This window comes from Condylostylus longicornis, unplaced genomic scaffold (assembly GCF_029603195.1).
Source record: "Condylostylus longicornis isolate FDR11 unplaced genomic scaffold, ASM2960319v2 ptg000187l, whole genome shotgun sequence".
In the NCBI taxonomy this organism is placed as follows: Eukaryota; Metazoa; Arthropoda; class Insecta; order Diptera; family Dolichopodidae; genus Condylostylus; species Condylostylus longicornis.
Window position 1 is genome coordinate 133,858 of NW_026578155.1, and position 20,674 is coordinate 154,531.

The 20,674-nt window shown below is 28.5% G+C and overlaps 3 protein-coding genes across 5 annotated transcripts; 1 reads left to right on the forward strand and 2 right to left on the reverse strand.

Moving 5' to 3' along the window:
• The first annotated feature begins 9,360 nt into the window (after positions 1-9,360).
• Positions 9,361-11,219, forward strand: LOC129616359 (uncharacterized). Its single transcript, XM_055531992.1, has 3 exons — positions 9,361-9,585; positions 9,648-9,767; positions 10,826-11,219. Exons 1-3 carry the CDS (start codon positions 9,361-9,363, stop codon positions 11,171-11,173), a joined length of 693 nt encoding a protein of 230 aa, XP_055387967.1. The 3' UTR covers positions 11,174-11,219.
• On the reverse strand, positions 9,584-10,757 carry LOC129616360 (uncharacterized). Its single transcript, XM_055531993.1, has one exon. The coding sequence runs from the start codon at positions 10,594-10,596 to the stop codon at positions 10,009-10,011; it is 588 nt and encodes a 195-aa protein (XP_055387968.1). The 5' UTR covers positions 10,597-10,757; the 3' UTR covers positions 9,584-10,008.
• A 6,811-nt stretch (positions 11,220-18,030) lies between the features above and the next one.
• LOC129616358 (transmembrane protein 231) lies at positions 18,031-20,674 on the reverse strand. Of its 3 annotated transcripts, none has more exons than XM_055531991.1 (4): positions 20,610-20,663; positions 20,297-20,463; positions 20,085-20,216; positions 18,031-20,019 (listed from the first exon to the last, which is right to left on the reverse strand). In XM_055531991.1, the coding sequence occupies exons 2-4, from the start codon at positions 20,423-20,425 to the stop codon at positions 19,510-19,512; spliced, it is 771 nt and encodes a 256-aa protein (XP_055387966.1). In that variant the 5' UTR covers positions 20,426-20,463; positions 20,610-20,663; the 3' UTR covers positions 18,031-19,509. The 3 variants fall into 3 exon arrangements, with proteins under 3 accessions (XP_055387966.1, XP_055387965.1, XP_055387964.1); XM_055531990.1 differs by having other exon boundaries at positions 20,587-20,662; XM_055531989.1 differs by having other exon boundaries at positions 20,297-20,674.

Genomic DNA, 20,674 nt, shown 5'->3' on the forward strand with positions numbered 1-20,674 from the left:
TTCAATTAGAGCTTCGGTGGTGTCAGTGGATACTCCAACCCCTATAACTTACTCTTTGGCGAATGATTTTGGCAAACTTTTGAAGGAATTCCCAGGTCTAACAGCTTTACCCAATTTTGCCCACGTATCGCAACATTCCGTTGTCCATAACATACTTACCGAAGGTCCATTACCATTTTCCAAACCTAGAAGACTAAATCATGAAAAACATAGAATCGCAAAGAAAGAATTCGAACACATGATACAATTAGGGATCTGTAGGCTCTCGTCATCGTCTGTATCATCCCCATTACAATTAGTGCCGAAGAAGGACTCTGTAGATTGGCGTCACTGCGGAGACTACCGCAGATTGAACGCGGTAACGGTGCTTGACAGGTATTCTATACCCCACATACAGGATTTCAGCGCAAGGCTACACGGATGCACAATATTTTTCAAAATCGATTTGGTCAGAGCATATCATCAAATACCCGTGGCTCCAGAAGATGTCCACAAAACCGCAATTATAACACCATTCGGATTGTTTGAATTTCCCAGCATGAGCTTCGGCTTAAGGAACGCGGCTCAAACTTTCCAACGTTTTATGAACCAGGTGTTATTTGGATTAGATTTCGCATTCGTTTACATAGATGATATTCTAGTTGCCAGTAGAGATTTTTCGGAACACCTAAATTATGTTAGGACTGTTTTCCAGAGGCTAGCAAAGTTTGGTTTAACTATTAAACGAAATAAATGTGTTCTAGGCATAAAGACTCTAGATTTTCTTGGTCATACTGTTACTAGTGAAGGCATTAGGCCATCCAGCGGGAGGTGTCGTGCCATTCGTGATTTCGCCCCACCTCAATCAATCAAACAGACTCAGCGTTTTGTGGGAATGGTAAATTACTACCACCGGTTTATCCCAAATCTCGCCGAATTACTGACACCTATCTATTCGCATCTAACAGCCTTACAGAAACTAAAGAAATCTTCTAAAATCGAGTTCACGTGGCCTGAAGAGTGTAATGTTTCATTCGAAAAGATAAAGGAGGCCCTAGCGTCAGCATCGCTTCTAGTGCACCCACGCGATGATGCGACGTTCAGCATTACCGCGGATGCATCAAATTTTGCTGTTGGCGTAGTGTTGCAACAATACAATTCGGGCTCCTGGCAACCAATCTCTTTCTTTTCAAAAAATTGTCATCGGCTGAGAATCGTTACTCTGCATTCGACAAGGAATTGTTGGCTATTTATTTGGCCATTAAACACTTCAGGTATTTTGTGGAAGGCAGAAATTTCACCATCTACACCGACCATAAACCGTTAACTCACGTAATGAAGTCGCGCGTTGAGCGAAGTCCGAGGCAAACTAGACATTTGGAGTATATTGCGTAATTTTGCACCGATATTAGACATATAAGCGGCAAAAGTAACGTAGTCGCTGATTATCTTTCACGTGATTTCGAAAACTCACCAATAATTTTGGATTTCAATCTTAGCGATTTTATCCTGAAACAAAAAGAAGATAATACTTTACGGAACTATGCTTCAGATGACTGCAAAACTAACACATTGCAGTTCTCTTACATAGAGGTTCCGTTATCAACAGAGAAATTATTCTGTGAAACTTCAACTGGCAAAAATAGGCCCTGGGTACCAGAACCACTTAGACAACACATTTTTGAGAAATTGCACAATTTGTCCCATCCTGGAGTCCGAGCAACGAGAAAATTGATCGCTGAGCGATATTTTTGGCCAAATATGAACAAGGACGTAGGTTTATGGTCCCGGAGTTGCATCAGTTGCCAGAAGTCGAAGATTACAAGGCATACTAAGTCAGCGACGGATAAAATACCGGTCCCTCCAGGAAGATTTGATCATATACATATGGATTTGGTTGGTCCGCTTCCGCCATCAAACGGTTTCTCCTACATATTGACTATCTTAGACAGATTTTCACGTTGGCCTAAGGCGTATCCAATAGCGGATATGTCAGCTGAAACAGTGGCTTTAACTTTTCTTGCACAATACATTTCACGTTTTGGCGTACCTTCTACAATCACCACGGATCAAGGATCCCAGTTCGAGTCTAAACTTTTCTCAAAGTTGAACAAAATGTTGGGAATTCATAGGACTCGTACGACAGGCTACCACCCCCAATCAAATGGAATGGTGGAGAGGTTCCATAGACAGCTGAAATCGTATTATTTTTTTTAGTTATTTTTTCCCTACTTTCTTTTTAATTTGTAAATTTCAAATTTTTCGCACCCCAACACTTGTATTAAAACGTTTACACTGCAGGGGGAGTACTGTAGCGACGCGAAGAAAAATATTAGGCATGTGAAACACCCCGTATGTAATTATTAGTCTTTAAAGTAATGGTATTATAGTATGCATACATGTATGTACGTTCGTCGCTTTACAACCACATTTTAGTTTAATATGAGATGCAGTTATTCGAGAATTGATTCTCAATAACTGTATTATATAACACGAAATCTTCTGGTATTTTCCAAGAGAATTTTATCATTATTAACTTAATCAGCAAGGTAGAAGGTAGTGATAAAATAAATAAATAATTTAAACCTAAAATAAATAATAAATAATAATTGTTAAAATAATAATAGAAAAATATAAAATAAAATAAAAGAATTATTGAAATAAAAATAATAAAAATAAAAAGAATTAAATAAAGTGTTTTAATAAATAAAAAATAATAGGTGCCGACGACGACCACAGCTTCTACAGGCTGGGCTCTAAAAGAAAAACCAAATCAAAAATTTGAAAAAAAAGACTTTAGATAACGGTAAATTTGAACGGCAATTTTGTTTTTCTAAAGTTTAATTAAAGTATACCGCGCTAGGGAAAGCAAGCCGCTGCCTTTCTGCATTTACAAATTTCAAAAGTGCTTATGGTTTCATTGCAACAAATAGTTAAAAAAGGCCATTTTTAGGGTTTTGGAGAGGTATAACTTCTAGAGGGGGGAGATAGGTAAAAATTTTGTTCTACGGAAATAAGTTTCTAGTAAAGATCTATGGACATACAAAATTTCAGCTTTCTATCTTCAAGGGTGTAGAAGTTTTGTAAACAGACACACGTACAGACGGACGGACGGACGGACGGTCGGACGGACGGACGGTCGGACGGACGAACGGACGGACGGACGGACGGACGGACGGACGGTCGGACGGACGGACGGACAGAGTGAAACTAATAAGCACTTTTTTTCAAAAATTTTTTGGAAAGACGGACGGACAGAGTGAAACTAATAAGCACTTTTTTTCAAAAATTTTTTGGAAAAGTGCTAAAAATTAGCAAACACAATACTATGCTACAAAACGAGCTAAAACAAAAAAATAATTATATAAATGAATTATAACAAACTACAAATTATTCTCATCAGGGAATTAAGAATGAAAATTTTCAATTAGAGCCTCGGAAAACCCTCTACCAATAACTATATTTACTATTAATAATAAAAAAAATAAAATGTTTTATTGATACCGGTGCTACTACCTCTGTTATTAGCGATAACCTATTTCCTGAAATAAAAAGAACAAAATTAAAAGAACCTTTAAAGATATCTACACTATTTGGTACTAATAAAATTTTCTATACATTAATTACTGATGTGCCAATTGAGTTCAACCATGAAGCTCAAATGGTTTGGAAAGTTTTAGATCTAAAAAGTAACAAATTTGACGCAATTTTGGGACAGAACATATTAGAAGCAGTAGGTGCAAAAATAGATTTGGGATTAGAAACGATAGAAATTATGGGAAGGCAAACAAAATTTCAAAATTCCTGCCCATATAACGATATAGTAGAACTAAACCCTATAAATTTAAAATCTTGCAGCATTCTTAATTATATAAAAACAAATCACCTCAACAACGAAGAATATAAAATATTGAAAAAAATTATATGTTCAAATAAAGATTTATTTTATCAGGATGGTCAGAAACTAACTAATATAAATTGTATATCTATTCAAAAATATATAGGTTTCCCAAAATTCACGAGCAAGTGGTAGAAACTCAGGTAAGGGAGATGCTATCTCAAGGTATCATTAAACATAGTAATTCTCCTTACAACTCACCTATTTGGGTTGTACCAAAAAAATTAGATCAGTCTGGTAGCCAAAAGTGGAGAATCGTTGTTGATTATAGAAAATTAAATGACATAACTATTGAAGATAAATTCCCTATTCCGAACATTGAGTCACTCTTTGATAAGTTAGGCAAAGCCCAATATTTCACCACTCTCGATCTCGCTGAAGGATTTCATCAGATCCTTGTAGATGAAAAAGATCAACAAAAGACGGCCTTCTCAACTCCCCAAGGCCACTACGAATTTGTTAGGATGCCATTTGGATTAAAGAATGCTCCTGCAACATTTCAAAGAATGATTAACCATGTTTAACGCGATATTATAAACGTTAACTGTGTTGTATATCTTGACGATATATTAATATTCAGTACTTCTCTTCAAGAACATGAAAACGCTATTACAAAAATTTTCGAGAGACTTAGAAGCTTTAATTTAAAAATTCAAATAGATAAATGTCTATTTTTTTCCAAGGAGTCGGAATATTTAGGGCATCTTCTCACCGATAAAGGAATTAAACCTAATCCGAAAAAAATTGAAATTATTAAAAATCTTAAATTACCTAATACTCGTAAATCAATAAAAAGTTTTCTAGGCATTACGGAGTATTATCTTAAATTTATAAGGGATTATGCAAAAATTGCTAAACCCTTAACTTACTGCTTAAAAAAGAATAATAAAATCGAAATTGATAATCCGAAGTACATCGCTGCCTTCGAAAAATTAAAGCTATAATAAGTTCCAATATTAAAATATCCTAATTTTAACCAAAAGTTTACATTGACTACTGATGCAAGCGACTTTGCTATTGGAGCTGTTTTATCGCAAAACGGACATCCTATATAGTTTGCAAGTAGAACGTTAAAAGATCATGAAACACGCTATAGCACTATCGAGAAAGAGCTACTAGCGATCGTCTGGGCTACGAAATATTTTAGACCCTATATTTATGGTGTTAGATTTACAATAAAAACAGACCATAGACCCTTGTTAATTTGGTTAAACTCTTTAAAAGAACCCAACTCCAAATTACAAAGATAGAGAATAAAATTAAATTAATTCAATTTCGATATAGAATACGTGAAGGGCAAAGATAATAAAGTTGCCGATTTCCTAAGTAGAATTAACTCTTAAAAAAATGAAATTAATATATTGCAACCTAATGATGAGTTGGAAATTAAAACCGATATAGCTACAATTCATAGTGGCGTCGAAGATTTGGACGACCACATTCCGATTGTAGAAAATATCGTTAATAAATATTTAAAACAGATTCACCTTGTTAAAAATAAAACCAGCGAAATAATAGTAAAATATAATAAATATTATAAAATTTTTATATCTGAACAAGATTTATGCAATGTAAATTACTTAAACGATATTTTGAGGAAAACAATAAAAGAGGGTATAACTGCAATTTACTCCGAATTAGATTATAGTAAATTTAATATTTTACAGAAAAAATTAATTGAATTGTTTGGTAATAATAGAAAAATTAAATTAATTAAATGTACTAAATTAGCTCAAGATGTCGAAAATGAGGATGATCTCATTAATATTATAAAAGATTTTCACGAAAAAACTAATCATTGTGGAATATTAGAAAATTTTAATGAAGTCAAATATCGTTATTTCTATCCAAAATTAAAAGATTTTATTTATAAGTTCGTAAATAATTGCGACGTTTGTAATTTAGCTAAATACGATAGAAAACCTATCAAATATAATTTTAATATAACCGAAACACCTTCTGAGCCAAATCAATTAGTTCATGTCGATACTTATTATTTAAAAAAAGATGTATTTTTGACCACAATTGATAAGTTCACGAAACATCTTTATATTGGCAAATTAAATGATAGAAATAGTGTAACATTAGTTTAGGCCCTAAGACAAAGAAATTCATCATTTGGTAAGCCTTTAAAATATATTTTTGACAATGAGTTTGATAATTTAAATATTAAAGACAATTGTAGACTTGAAAATATTGAAGTTCACTTCACTTCGCCTAGAAGTCATACAGGAAATTCAGATATAGAAAGGGCTCATGGAACTATTATTGAACATATTAGAATATTATCCTTAACGGACCCAAATTTAGATACAGAAAACAAAATTCTAAAAGCTGTAGAAGCTTATAATAAATCTATTCATTCGGTAACTAAAATTAAACCAATAGATTTTATTAATAATAGAATTTCAAATCTTCAAGAAATTAAAGATAGGTTACATCAAAATAAAGAAAAAATTATTACTAAATTGAATAAAGATAGAATACAATTCGAAATTCCAAATGAATCGGAAATATTAATAAAAAATCCGGCTATAGTTCGTTATAAAGAACACCCTCGCTACATGAAAATTAAAGTGAAAAAATACACAAATAAAATCACTGATATTAACAATAAAAATTTACACCCTACCAGAAGTAACAGAAAGTATAAATTCTTTTCAGGTAATCCATCATATTAAAGTCATCTTTAGAATACTTTTTCAAATTACTATAATCGCCTCCATGATTTTACCGAGTAGTACTGCAATTATCACATTAGAAAAGCTCTGAACAAAACACCCATAATTTAACAACAAATTATAATAACCAAATAAAAATTAACGACAACATTCAGAACAATCTTAATATTTTACAGAAAACTATAAACAAAAATCACATATTAATTGACAAAATTTTAAATGATGTTTCAATGGAAAATAAAAATATAACCAAACAATTGCAATACTTGCAGATACTTACCAATATTAACCTTTTAAACGACGAAATTGAGAAAATCCAAGAAAACGTAATCTTCTCCAAATACCGAATAATAAGTAGATCAATCTTAACACCAGAGGAAATAGATCTTTATTAACAACAACAAATGATAATAAATTAGTATTTGTTTTGGCAATACCAGTTTTAAGCACCGAAAAAGCTATTAAATACAAAATATTTGGATTACCAAATACTAACTTTGAACTAGTTGTTGTTCCAAGTTCTGATATTATATCTTTCAAAAATAAAACATATTATCTTATCCAGGAGAGATATATAAGAAAATTGCAATTAACTTCAAATTTAATTGCAATTCAAACCTTTTTATAATGTCATATGATAATTGTTCTAAAACTACTGAAAAAGTTACAAGATAGAAGAAATAAATAAAGGTATGATTTTAATAATAAATGCTCAAAACCATACTTTAAAGAGCGATTGTAATGATATAACATATTTACTAAATAAAAATTATATAATTTACTTTAACAATTGTACTATTGAAATAAACAATATTAAATTTTCAAACAAAAATAAAGAGTTTAAGTATAATATCGTTATTCCGAATTATACCACAATTAAAAATATTAATAATACAATTAAATTAGGGGATTTAAATCTAAAGCAATTAGAAAATAAAAATGAAATTCATGAAATTAAAAATAAAAGAAATTTTAATGAAAATTTAACATATGTATTTTAATACAATTTTTGTAATAATAATGCTTTTTATTTTAATCATTTTAAGTTATATGTTAATTAAAGCAAGAAAAGAAAAACCTTTAAAGAATATAAATAAAAGTGATCCTCAATGTTTTGTTCAGGAGAACAAAAATCTTAAGGATGGGGGAGTTATATATCCGACCAATTTTATCCAGAATAATAGAACTAAACTCTATTAGTCCTAAAAGTAATAAAATATAAAATTTATTATATGATTCTTAAACAATTATATGATCAATTAAAATATTATATGATCAACTTAAACAATTTTATGACTTATTTAAATTCAAACATAAGAATAATAATTTCTGATTTCTTCTTTTTTATTATTCTTATTATTATTTCTTAAGTACTTTACCTATCCTAATTTTGAACAAACAATTAAAATATAAAAAATTAAATTTCAACACATTTATTTTTCAAGTTCATTAACTGAAATATTAAATTACATTAAAACGCAAACATGAAATTATTTTTTTTGTTCGTTAAAATTGCAGGATCATATTACAAAACGGCAAAATAAAATTTCACAATTTCCTTTTCAAGTACAACAAACAAAATTTATTGCTTTTGGAAAGAAGAATATTACGTAAATTATATTTTTTTTTTGTTTTAATAAATTAATGTTACTATGTAAAAAATTGAACAAAAATCGATTTGATTTTTGAATACTTTTATAATAAGATTTTAGAAAGTAAAGAGTTTAGTTTAAGTTTTGGTTTCATCGAGTTTAGTAATAAAAGATTAAATAAAAGAATAAAATAAATTCTTTTTATTTGTTTCTTTTTCTAATACTTAAAAAAGTAACATACAAAACTTGCATACACCTTTTTTTTCTTTATCAATTACTTTATTTCTATGTCACTACCTGACACTGTGTATCTACTGTACCAGGTACATGAACGTGTACATTCATACATGAAATTTCAAACTCTTTTGTTTTCATACATTCGAATTTTAATAAAATCAAAAATAAATTTTGTTATCAAAATAAAAATAACAAAATTTTTACCTAACTTAATTGAGTTTTATTTCAGTTCAATGTTTTTGATACACTCGTTTGATACACACAATATTTTGTTTCTTTCTTGCCTACACAACTCTTATTGCCATCTTTTTCTAAAAAAAAAATGGAATATTTTAAGAATTTGGAAGCAAGATGTAAACGAAAACTAACGGAATGGAACGAGTCGAATTACTTATTAGTAGATATACTTTGGTTGGAATATCCTCAAAATCCAATGGCAGTCAATGGAAGATCGAGCTTGTCTTCCATTAACTTTACTAGAAGCTCAAATTGTTTCATATTTATTTTTCTTTTCTTTCTGTAAAATGCAAACATCCCAATTATCAATATAAAAATTAATGCAGTAAAATTTTTACTATAAGGTGCCTGTTACACATCAGATTAAATCTACGATTAAATCTAAACCTGATGAAAATCTGATGTGTAATCGAAATCTGACATCAGATTAAATCTGATGAAAAAAATAGAAAACTATCCGATTATCATCAGATTATTTTGACAGCATTTGAAAAAAAAATGGCGTAATCTAAATTTTTTAAAAATTTTTACTGTGATCAGCTGATTTAATTTTTTGAATTTTTGAATTATTGACGTTTGAATGTTTTTTTAACTTTTGAATACAGGTTGCTATGAAGTTTTTGGTATATGTAGTTATAAAAAAAGAAGGTTTTTGTTTTTTAATTAAATTGTGTGTTTGAATTCTTGAAGTAAAAAGCCCGTTTATCTCGAAAGAAGGAATTTATGAAGTTAGAATATGAGCACCATGAATAAGAAACTAGCTGGTGAAAATTTAATTGAATTTATCAATTTTTACAGAGAGCAGGAATGCTTATGGAATATATATTCAAAGAATTACAAAAACATATTTTTAAAAAATAAAGCATATAATTTAATGGCAAAAAAATTTAAAATTGGTCCTCAAGAAGTTAAAACAAAAATAAATAATCTGCGGTCAAACTTCAATAGGGAGTTCAAAAAGGTATATTATAATTTTATGTGCTTTTTTGTCCACGCTTTTGTGTACACGTTATTTGGTTTTAGTGTGAAGATTCTAAAAGAAGTGGAGCTGGCGTAGAAGACATTTATGTTCCACAGATTTATTGGTATGATGAAATGCTTTTCTTAAAAGATTGCATAACGCCAAGAGCTAGTGTATCAAATGTAAGTCTTCCTTTTTTCAAATGATTTTTTATTGCTAGTTTAAACATTACAAACACTCATGATTCTCTGATAGAATTTATAATATGTATTGTTAACCGTGCCTGTACATGTGTATATCTATACAATTCTAAAGACAACTTACATAAAAAAACAAAATTAAAACATTTAGTTTTTTATTACAAAATTTTAAATAAATTTTAAATAAATTTTAAATTTTTAGTTTTAATTTCCAACTCTAAATTCAAGACAATATGTGCCATTGAAAGTCAACAGCTCCTTCATTCATGAAGTAATCTGCAAATTCACTTTTAATTTCACTTGCTTCCTGTGAGCTACGGTTGCTTCCTTGTAGAGAAATATTGCTTAATGAGTTGTTTTCATTACAAGAATTTATGGCTCCAATAGACGAATCGTGGGAATTCAAAAAATTGTGTAAAACACAAGTAGCCAATACAATGTTTTCAATATTTTCTAATTTTAAGTCGATCGGTTGATTGAAAATTTTAAATCTTGAGACTAAACGTCCAAATGTACGCTCCACCACATTTCTGCAGTGTGAAAGGCGAAAATTGAAAATTTTTTCTTTAGAAGTAGTTTTTGCTTTAGGAAAACTTCTTAAAACATGTCTGGACAAAGCGAATGCATGATCACCTATAATCACATGTGGTATAGGTTTAACTCTCCCTGGCAGAGGCTTTTCTTTGGGTAAGTTTAAAGTTTTGTCATGCAATGCTCTGAATAATGATGAGTTCTTTAAAATACCTCCATCAGATATTCTACCATTGCATCCCACATCGACATATAAAAAATTTCCTTTTGCATCTACCATTGCTAAAAGTACAATGCTGAATCGACCCTTGTAGTTGAAAAAGTATGATCCAGAATTGGGAGGGTTTTGAATATAAATGTGCTTTCCATCTATTGCCCCTATAGTGTTTGGAAAATGTAATAATTGCAAAAACTCTTCTTCAATTTTTTGTCAAGCATCTTGAGTATCAGGCATCTAAAAAAACTTATTAAATAAATGAATAGTAACATAGAAAAAATTTATATTTCAGATTGAATTGGATTTTTCCGATAACGATTCAGTTACATGTTCTCCAGCAACAACGCACGAAAACGAACCGCCACGACCTTCAATAAGCAGGAAAAGAAAGCACCAGTATGAGCCGAAAAACACTCACTTGGATGATGCTTTAAAAAATTTAAAAGAAATTTGTGAAAAGTCAGTAGACGAAATTGACGAATTTTGCAAAAATTTAGCGGCCCAATTAAAAACATTGCCCAAGATAGATGTTTATGAGTTAATGGCAATGTTTCAAAATGAATTGTCACAGAGAAAAATCGAAAAAGAAAGAGGAAAACAAGATATAATAAATCTGGCATTCAGTGAAGCTATAATGTAACTACATACATATTAAAAATATCAATGTTATTAAGACTGAGAACGAAAGTTTATGTTTTAGTTTTAAGACTTACATACACATGTATGTAAAGTGTAATGGAGTTTTTATTTTCAATATTTTTTGTTATGTTAATTATGATGTTACATGTTTTACGTTTTATTTTAGTCAGTTATGAATTAAATTAGTTTTGAGAAAAATATATTGTTTCAGTAATTTTTACACTTACTTTTAAATATTTATTTTTTAGCTGTTCGTAAATAACTTTTATAACTTCAGGAACAAAAAGTGATATTGTAGATCTCGAAACTCTACTTAAATATTCCATAGAAACATAAGAATCTCCACTTGCAATAAAACGTAATGTTATTGCAAGTTTTACTTTTGAGATGGATTCTCTCATATGGGTATTTTTTTTTTATTTTCCTTTCAATCTAAAAAAGAAAATACATGGAACTTTGGTTTTTTTTCACAAAATGTCACGTAGCTTACACTATGATGCAACCGTTCAAATGCATCCCACGATATTCTAGTAAAATTTTTAAAACTTCCGTCATTATTCAGTAATAAATCTGCGATAAGTTTTGATTCTACGTCATGAAACGATCGTTTGCTCAAGGAAGTTTTGACCCATATTTTTCCTTTCCTACTTCTATTTTGATTAATATTCTCGTCTTCCTCTATAAGGCATGCTAGGACTCCCGCTGCAGCTATCAAAACTTTGTTGTTGCTCATCACTATTAAACTTTGTAAGTACATAAAATAATATTAATTTATTATTCCTATGCAACTACACATTCAATTTTTTAAAAATTATATTGCTTTGAATAATATAATATAGTCACGAATGTTAATTGGTAAGTAAACACACAAATATTAAAAACGTTTGCTGTCAAATGGTTGACATAAAGGTTTAAAAATAATCTGATGTGTAAATACTCATCAGATTTTATCGTAGATTAAATCGTAGATTTAGTCTGATGTGTAACTGGTACCTAATATTAACTAAAAATAAATTTTACTGTAAAATTTATACAAAATATCTCGACGTAATGGCCTAGGTATAAGTTGCCAAATGATAAACGTTTTTTAAGCTATGTAATGATTACATAGGAATTTCCATTAGAGAAAAAAGAAGAAATTGACTCATTTCCAGTTTTTTAGCGTATCTATGATTTGGATTCCTTTGTTCCTAAATAACTCGATGATTCTTTGATTTACCATTCATTATTTTAGGAAAAAAGTCAAAATTCGTAATGAGATTACTAGAAAATATTCTTCAAAAGAATAATATTATACAGGAATGAAACTTAATTGTATATTATAATATTCTATAACATGTACATATGTATGTACATATGTATGTTTATAAAAAAAAAATATTTTTAATACAAAATAAAATAAAAAAGTATTTGTTCTATAGGAAGAAGATAATACAAATTTTTAAAGTTCTTGTAATATTATTTTGGGTCCGCGTTATATTTATGTATTGGTTTTCCAATATATAAATATAATGTCAATATAAGATATAGATATCTATTGGTCAATAGTATTGAGTAATATTATAGGGGTCAAAGGTCGCTAATGAATGTTTTTTATTATTCAAAAGTCCTGAGTCCCTAATCTACTTTAAGAGAATAAATAAAACAATTGAAATGTTTAGTTTAAACTCTAGTTATAGCCTGCACTTTCGCGAAGAGTATATTCACTTTGGTATGGAGTTTATAACCATTTGAAGGTGTCGTCTCCGGTGTGGACATGTATATAAATTCTTGCTCAGAGTAAAATTCTGCGTTGTTTTAGCCATATCCGTCCGTCCTATCGCACGATAACTCAAAAAAGAATAATACAACCGAAATCAAACTTTTCGATGCCCGATCTTTTCACCCAAAGAAAAACGTACGCTTTTCTTATACATTGTCATATATATGTTGCCAGAAGCAACCGATAAAATGAACTAGCATATATTTTTAGTAATAAAGTTCTAGTTATCAAGTTTTTTTCCTAAAATGCAGCATAAAAATGCTAAGTTTTTAATGATGTGGTAACGTTTTATAAAAATGAACATTTGCACAGAACTTTAAATTGAAATTTTCAAATAAATGTCATAGTTGTATTGATATGGTAAAAATTGTATTCCAAAATGTAAGAAAAGCTTTAGTAGTTTGTTTTACAATGTAAAGGTATTGAAAGCTCTGAGACGGTACTACTAATGTCTTTATATCTAACAAGTCCCAATGCTCAGAGAGAAACTTGAAAGCACGACCTTATTTTATATGGGTTTTTTTAAATCGAAGTGGCTATTTTTTGAGAAGAAATATTAAAATAAATTCACACTTATTATAAAGCAGGTAAAATTTAGAAAATATATTTGAAAAATCAAAAAAATATATTAATATTTTCATTGATAATTATTTTAAAATTTAAAAAAAAAAAACGGAAAAACAACAAGCACATCTTTCGACTTCAACGTTTTATATGTTACTGAAAGCATTTCATTATTTTTAAGTGAACAGCTTTTTTTTCTCATAGGGTAAATTAACTCAAGATATGGGGAGTAACTTTGGTGTCAAGTTGAAAATATAATTATTGAAAGATAATTATTGAATATTGATATTAATACATAGTAAAGAAAAAATTTGAAGAGTGAATTAGAAAATAATATCTAAAATACAATCAAATATTATTTGTTAAATACAAATTTTATATAAACTTCAAAATTTTACCTCCATTTTTAGTTGAAAAAATATTAAAAACTTACTATCATTTAAAAAAATATTTAAAATGTTTGGAAAAAACAATCATTTATTTTTATGACCGGATTTGAATATTTTTTTTATTTTTGAAATAAATGGTATTTTACCAAATGACTCAAAAATTCCGACTGTAAAATAACAGGTATTTTAAAATTTTTGTTCTTTATGTAATGTTCTTTCCGTTTAGAATTAAGATAGGTCATACATACACATGCAGGGACATTTTATAAATAGATTGCTCTTGTTTACCTGTTAATAAAATATGAAAAAATAGCACAGCAAAATTTTTGAAGCACTCAATATAACATGTTTGAAATAGTTTTAAAATAATTATTTAAAAAAAAATTATTGGAAGTAGGTACATACATATTTATTATTAATAACTTAAAAACTAACTGAAATTATTTGAAACAATTTTATAAGTAACGTATAAATAACCGAAATAAGATAATTAAAATTGTTGAAATGTGTCAACCTATATTACTTTTAATAACATTTTTGTTAGCCGACACTACTCAACTTACCTTATTGGGAAATACAAAATGTACATGAAAAAACATACATCCTTCCTCATTAACATTTGAAACCATACTGAAATATGAATTTCAAATTTTTTTTCATTTTATCTTCCCTAGGAGGAAAGAAAAAATGAAAATTTGTATTTAACAAATAATATTTGATTGTATTTTAGATATTATTTTCTAATTCCCTCTTCAAATTTTTTCTTTACTATGTATTTATATCAATATTTAAGAATTATCTTTCATTAATTATATTTTCAACTTGACACCACAGGTACTTCCCATATCTTGCGTTAACTTACCCTATGAGAAAAAAAGCTGTTCACTTAAAAATAATGAAATGCTTTCAGTAACAAATAAAACGTTGAAGGCGAAGGTTGTGTTTGTTGTTTTTCCGCTTTTTTTTAAATTTTAAAATAATGTCTTTATATCTAACAAGTCCCAATGCTCAGAGAGAAACTTGAAAGCACACCTTATTTTATATGGCCTTTTTTAAATCGAAGTGGCTATTTTTTGAGAAGAAATATTGAAATAAATTGACACTTATTATAAAGCAGGTAAAATTTAGAACATATATTTGAAAAATCAAAAAAATACATTAATATTTTCATTGATAATTATTTTAAAATTTAAAAAAAAAAGCGGAAAAACAACAAACACAACCTTCGCCTTCAACGTTTTATTTGTTACTGAAAGCATTTCATTATTTTTAAGTCAACAGCTTTTTTTTCTCATACGGTAAGTTAACGCAAGATATGGGAAGTACCTGTGGTGTCAAATAAATAAAATATAATTAATGAAAGATAATTCTTAAATATTGATATAAATACATAGTAAAGAAAAAATTTGAAGAGGGAATTAGAAAATAATATCTAAAATACAATCAAATATTATTTGTTAAATACAAATTTTATATAAACTTCAAAATTTTACCTCTATTTTTATTTGAAAAAATATTAAAAACTTACTATCATTTATATCAATTACCTAAGAAAAAAAAATATTTAAAATGTTTGGAAAAAACAATCATATATTTTTATGACCGGATTTGAATATTTTTCTATTTTTGAAATAAATGGTATTTTACCAAATGACTCGAAAATTCCGACTGTAAAATAACAGGTATTTTAAAATTTTTGTTCAGGTATTTTAAAATTCTTTCCGTTTAGAATTAAGATAGGTCATACATACACATGCAGGGACATTTTATAAATAGATTGCTCTTGTTTACCTGCTAATAAAATATGAAAAAAGAGCACAGCAAAATTTTTGAACCACTCAATATAACATGTTTGAAATAGTTTTAAAATAATTATTTAAAAAAAAATTTATTGGAAGTAGGTACGTACATATTTATTTTTAATAACTTAAAAACTAACTGAAATTATTTGAAACAATTTTATAAGTAACGTATGAATAATCGAAGTGAGATAATTCAAATTGTTGAAATGTGTCAACCTATATTACTTTTAATAACATTTTTGTTAGCCGACACTACTCAACTTACCTTATTGGGAAATACAAAATGTGCATAAAAAATCATACATCCTTCCTCATTAACATTTGAAACCATACTGAAATATGAATTTGAAATTTTTTTTCATTTTTTCTTTCCTCCTACCTTTCTTTCTTTTTCGTACAATAGAATTTAAATGGGAAGCTTTTTAAAAAATGTGTATAATATCCTGAGATTTTTTAAAATATTAATCTCTTTTTTACGTAAAAAAAAAGAAAAAAATAATAAAAAATATGACACGATCAGTGGCATTTAAAGAAAAAACCAACAACGAGGCCAAAAATTCGTAACATTTCGTAAAAAAAATTGAATATTGGGACTTGTTAGATATAAAGACATTATTTAAAATAATTATCAATGAAAATATTAATGTATTTTTTTGATTTTTCAAATATATGTTCTAAATTTTACCTGCTTTATAATAAGTGTGAATTTATTTTAATATTTCTTCTAAAAAAATAGCCACTTCGATTTAAAAAAGGCCATATAAAATAAGGTGTGCTTTCAAGTTTCTCTCTGAGCATTGGGACTTGTTAGATATAAAGACATTACTCCTACCTTTCTTTCTTTTTCGTGCAACAGAATTTTAATGGGAAGCTTTTTAAAAAATGTGTATAATATCCTGAGATTTTTTAAAATATTAAACTGTTTTTTACTCAAAAAAAAAAGAAAAAAATAATAAAAAATATGATACGATCAGTGGCATTTAAAGAAAAAACCAACAACGAAGCCAAAAATTCGTAATATTTCGTAAAAAAAATTGAGTATTGGGACTTGTTAGATATAAAGACATTACTACAACAGTATTAATACCGTACTTAAACCTTTTTTGAAGCATTATTGAAGTCACGGATACTTTTTTTATTTTTTTTCGTTGTTATGTTACTGCCAAGAGGCATCACAAATACTCCACTTCAAATAAAGGTCATTCGAGTTTTGGTAGATGTTGGTTGAGGAACACTTCTCAGTGTATCAGCATAAGTGATAGGGTCTAACAAATTATGTTTTTTTTCTTCTATTTCTCTAAGGGTTTAACTAACCTTTCCTATAGCACTTCAAATTTCTTCTTTTACTTTTCTTATTCATTCACCATTAACAACTGTGACTTCAAGAGTTGAAAACGTTGGTTTGTTCATAACCTTTTCACCTACCTCCGCAGTTTTTCGCTTTTCAAATTTAATTTTACATGCACTACATAACCACAAAATATACTTCTATGTTGTTGATACTTTAATCTTATTTAAACCATTTTAGAGATTTATCTTATTGGATTGCATAATACAAGTCCTTAGCATTTTTTTACAACTCCTATAACCACATATCTCTAACAGAATCCCAGAGTTAAAGCCTCGGCATGACACGGCGGTAGGTATAATCCATTTGAAACGAAATATAATTATTATAGAATTGCATCTCTAAAAATTTCTGCCTGTTTATATTTTTTTTTCGGTTCTTTACGTTAATGAAATCAAATGCACGTTAATTTAGCAATTCAATTACGTGAAAGTAAGACTAGAAACGTACGGGTTGAAGAAACGCATATAAGCCTTTTGAATTGGTGTAATTGATATGTATACGATTGGGTGTAATAGCAAAGTAAGAATATAAATATGTACATGCATACATATGTATGTGTTTATCTTAACATTTATTCGGATAATAAATAATTATTCTTTTTGGCTAATAAAATAAATATGTATGTACTTACATAGCTTTTTACATTTGCTAGGCATTTTGATAAACTCAATACTGCAAAACAATATTGTTATACATGACTTCATTAACGCGCTTATGACGTAAACTTTACAAAGTATCACATTCCAAAAAGTTTAGTAACAGCTCATGACAATGTACACTTTTCCAAAATGCGTTCTATACGTATTGAATAGGTAAAATAAAAGTAAATAGGGTATCGAAAAAATCGAGCACGCTTTTCTTATACATGTCATAAAAAAGTTGCCAGAAATAACGTTTATTAACATTTGCACAAAATTTTAAATTGAAATTTTTAAACAAGTATGTATTAATTTTTTTTTTAAATCTTTATTTATTATCTCGACCAACTCATGTTACAAATTGACTAAGGATTTATTAATCTCTGATTCCTTGAATCCTCTTAATCTAAGTTTTGATCAGCCAGATCCAGGGGCTTCGTCCTTTTCAAGCGTCGTAAGTCACTGCTACTATTGTTAATTAATCTCTGGATTTCCATGTTGTTGTGGGAGGAGATCCTATTTTTATGTTTGATTGCCGATTTGGTTATTTCGTCTTCGACCAATTCAATTCTTAAATTTTTATGTATATCATAATTTCTCACATACCAAGGTGCATTGACAATGTTTCGAAGCACCTTGTTCTGGAATCTTTGTATAATATTAGTGTTAGTCTTTTTTGCACACCCCCAAAGTTGTATGCCGTATAGCCAAACCTAAAAGCCAATGCAATTTTCTGTACTTTATGTTAAGTTCATCTTTTTTAATTTTTATATGTTCCTTCCACCTCAATTTGGCGTCCAGAGTCATACCCAAGTATTTGGCATTATTTGAGTAAGGTACTATTGCATCATTCACCCGAATAGGTAATTGAATTACTTTTCTATTCGTGAAATTAACAAGTGTAGATTTAGCCTCATTCAGCTTTATCCGCCACTTCCTCGCCCAATTTTCAATTTTATTTATTGATTTTTGTAGAATACAGGCTGCAATATTTGGATCTGAGTTTCTGAAAAGGAGGGCGGTGTCGTCAGCAAATGTTGCCGTTAATACACTGCTATCTTCAGGGATATCCCTTGTATAAATAAGGTACAGTGTAGCCCCAAGCACGCTTCCTTGGGGTACTTCTGCTGCTATGTTTAAGTATGTACTAATATTGTAAAAATTGTATTTCAAAATGTGTTAAGCAATTTTCTTTATAATGTGAAGTTATTGAAAGCTCTGAGACGGTAGTACAAGTCACGGAAAGTCTAATTGCAACTGTCATTTGACAATAAATTTATATAACCAAATGGATTGGAGATTGTGGAGGCCGGCAATTTTTTTAAAATTTAAGGACGCCGATTGTACTTAATGATATATTTGAAACGGTATGGAGTCATTTATGTTAAGGTAACGTTTAATATGAATGCTGATTTTATTTTACAAGTCCTGGTGCTTTTAGTTTTCACCTTACCTAATTTAACGGTAATTAGACAAGTACATAATCAAAACGTTTAATTATATCCAATTAATCAATGTAGTTTTTATAATTTGTTTTCAAAATTCATGTGTAAAAAATGCAAGTATGTATATGTATGTGTATGTTAAAATATGTCTAAGTATATTTTATATAAATGTTACGAAAAATTAAGGAATCGCTAATAATTTACGAAAAGAATTTGCATAAATATTTAGAAGACAAATTTGAGATATGTATGTATGTATGTATATATTTGCAATTAGTATTATCAATATTAAAACTTTTTGCTTAAAATATTATTAACAAGTTAGCTTTAAAACTTCCCTATTTTTTTAAGAAAGCTTTTCTGCAATATTACATGAAAATGTTACTTTATTTAAATTTTTCCCATGGTACTACTTCCCAGGAATTCAAATAACGACGACTAAACAAGAAATCCTTAATTTTGTTGTAAATATAAAAAGATACTGCAAAGAAACTCGCTAAATAAATACATAACAGTCCTAACGCTTCCAATAAACTTAAATAGTATTTTGTAACTACCTCATTAATACTCATTGTAATTTTTATTTTTAATTTCATGTTTAAAAATGATGCTTCCCTATAAGACTTTATACTTTTAAATTCAAAGTAGGCCGGATTTTGCATGATTAATTTTTTGATGCGGTTTATGTTATACGCTTGAGCTTGTTTAGCATTGTCTCTAATTATGTTATTTTCAAAATTTGTTTTATCACGTGCTTCATAAAACGGGCAATAAAATTGAATATTTTGAATTAAATCCAATCTCCCTACTATTTCAATATCGTTATAGTCAAAATTTTTTTCTGGAATTTCTAATTCATGAATTAAAATTGCAGGCGGTTCCAATAAACATTTAAGCTGTAAAAACAATAACAAAGCAGTTGTGAACTACTAAACTCACTTTATATTTTGAAGAATTTTACCTCTAGCCTAGCATTGTAGAAAAATACCAAGTAAAATTTCAATTTATTCGTAAACTTTAACGTGTTATTAAACAATAATTCGATATACGAAAAATCTATCTTGCCATCGTAGTTAGTGTCATAAGTCCAGTGCTGTTATTTAAAAATGTACATACATATATGAACATTTGCACATTATTGAAATTTTATAAAATGTGTAGTTATATAATTACTTTTATTATTGGACATTTTTGAAAATTTTCTGCTAACTTGTTGAAGTACGAAAATGAACTGCAAGTTGTTATTGAATCGTAGTTCATTTCATCACTTGCGTAGATTAAGTAATTGAATTGAAACTCCATCCTTGGTTGCTCATAAAAACTACGAACTGCCGGTAGAACTGCGGAATTTGAGTTTAAAATAAACATTAAACAAAGAGGTAATAGGACAGAAGTTATTAAAAGAAATAAAACCACATAAGAAGAAATTGAAAAAATTGAATCTTTATATTCAATTGAAATACTTTTGTTATGTAAATTTACGAACTTCATCTTAAAAAGTACTATTTATCTGCAATTTTGTTTACAACCCATTTTGTTCCTATGGTTACA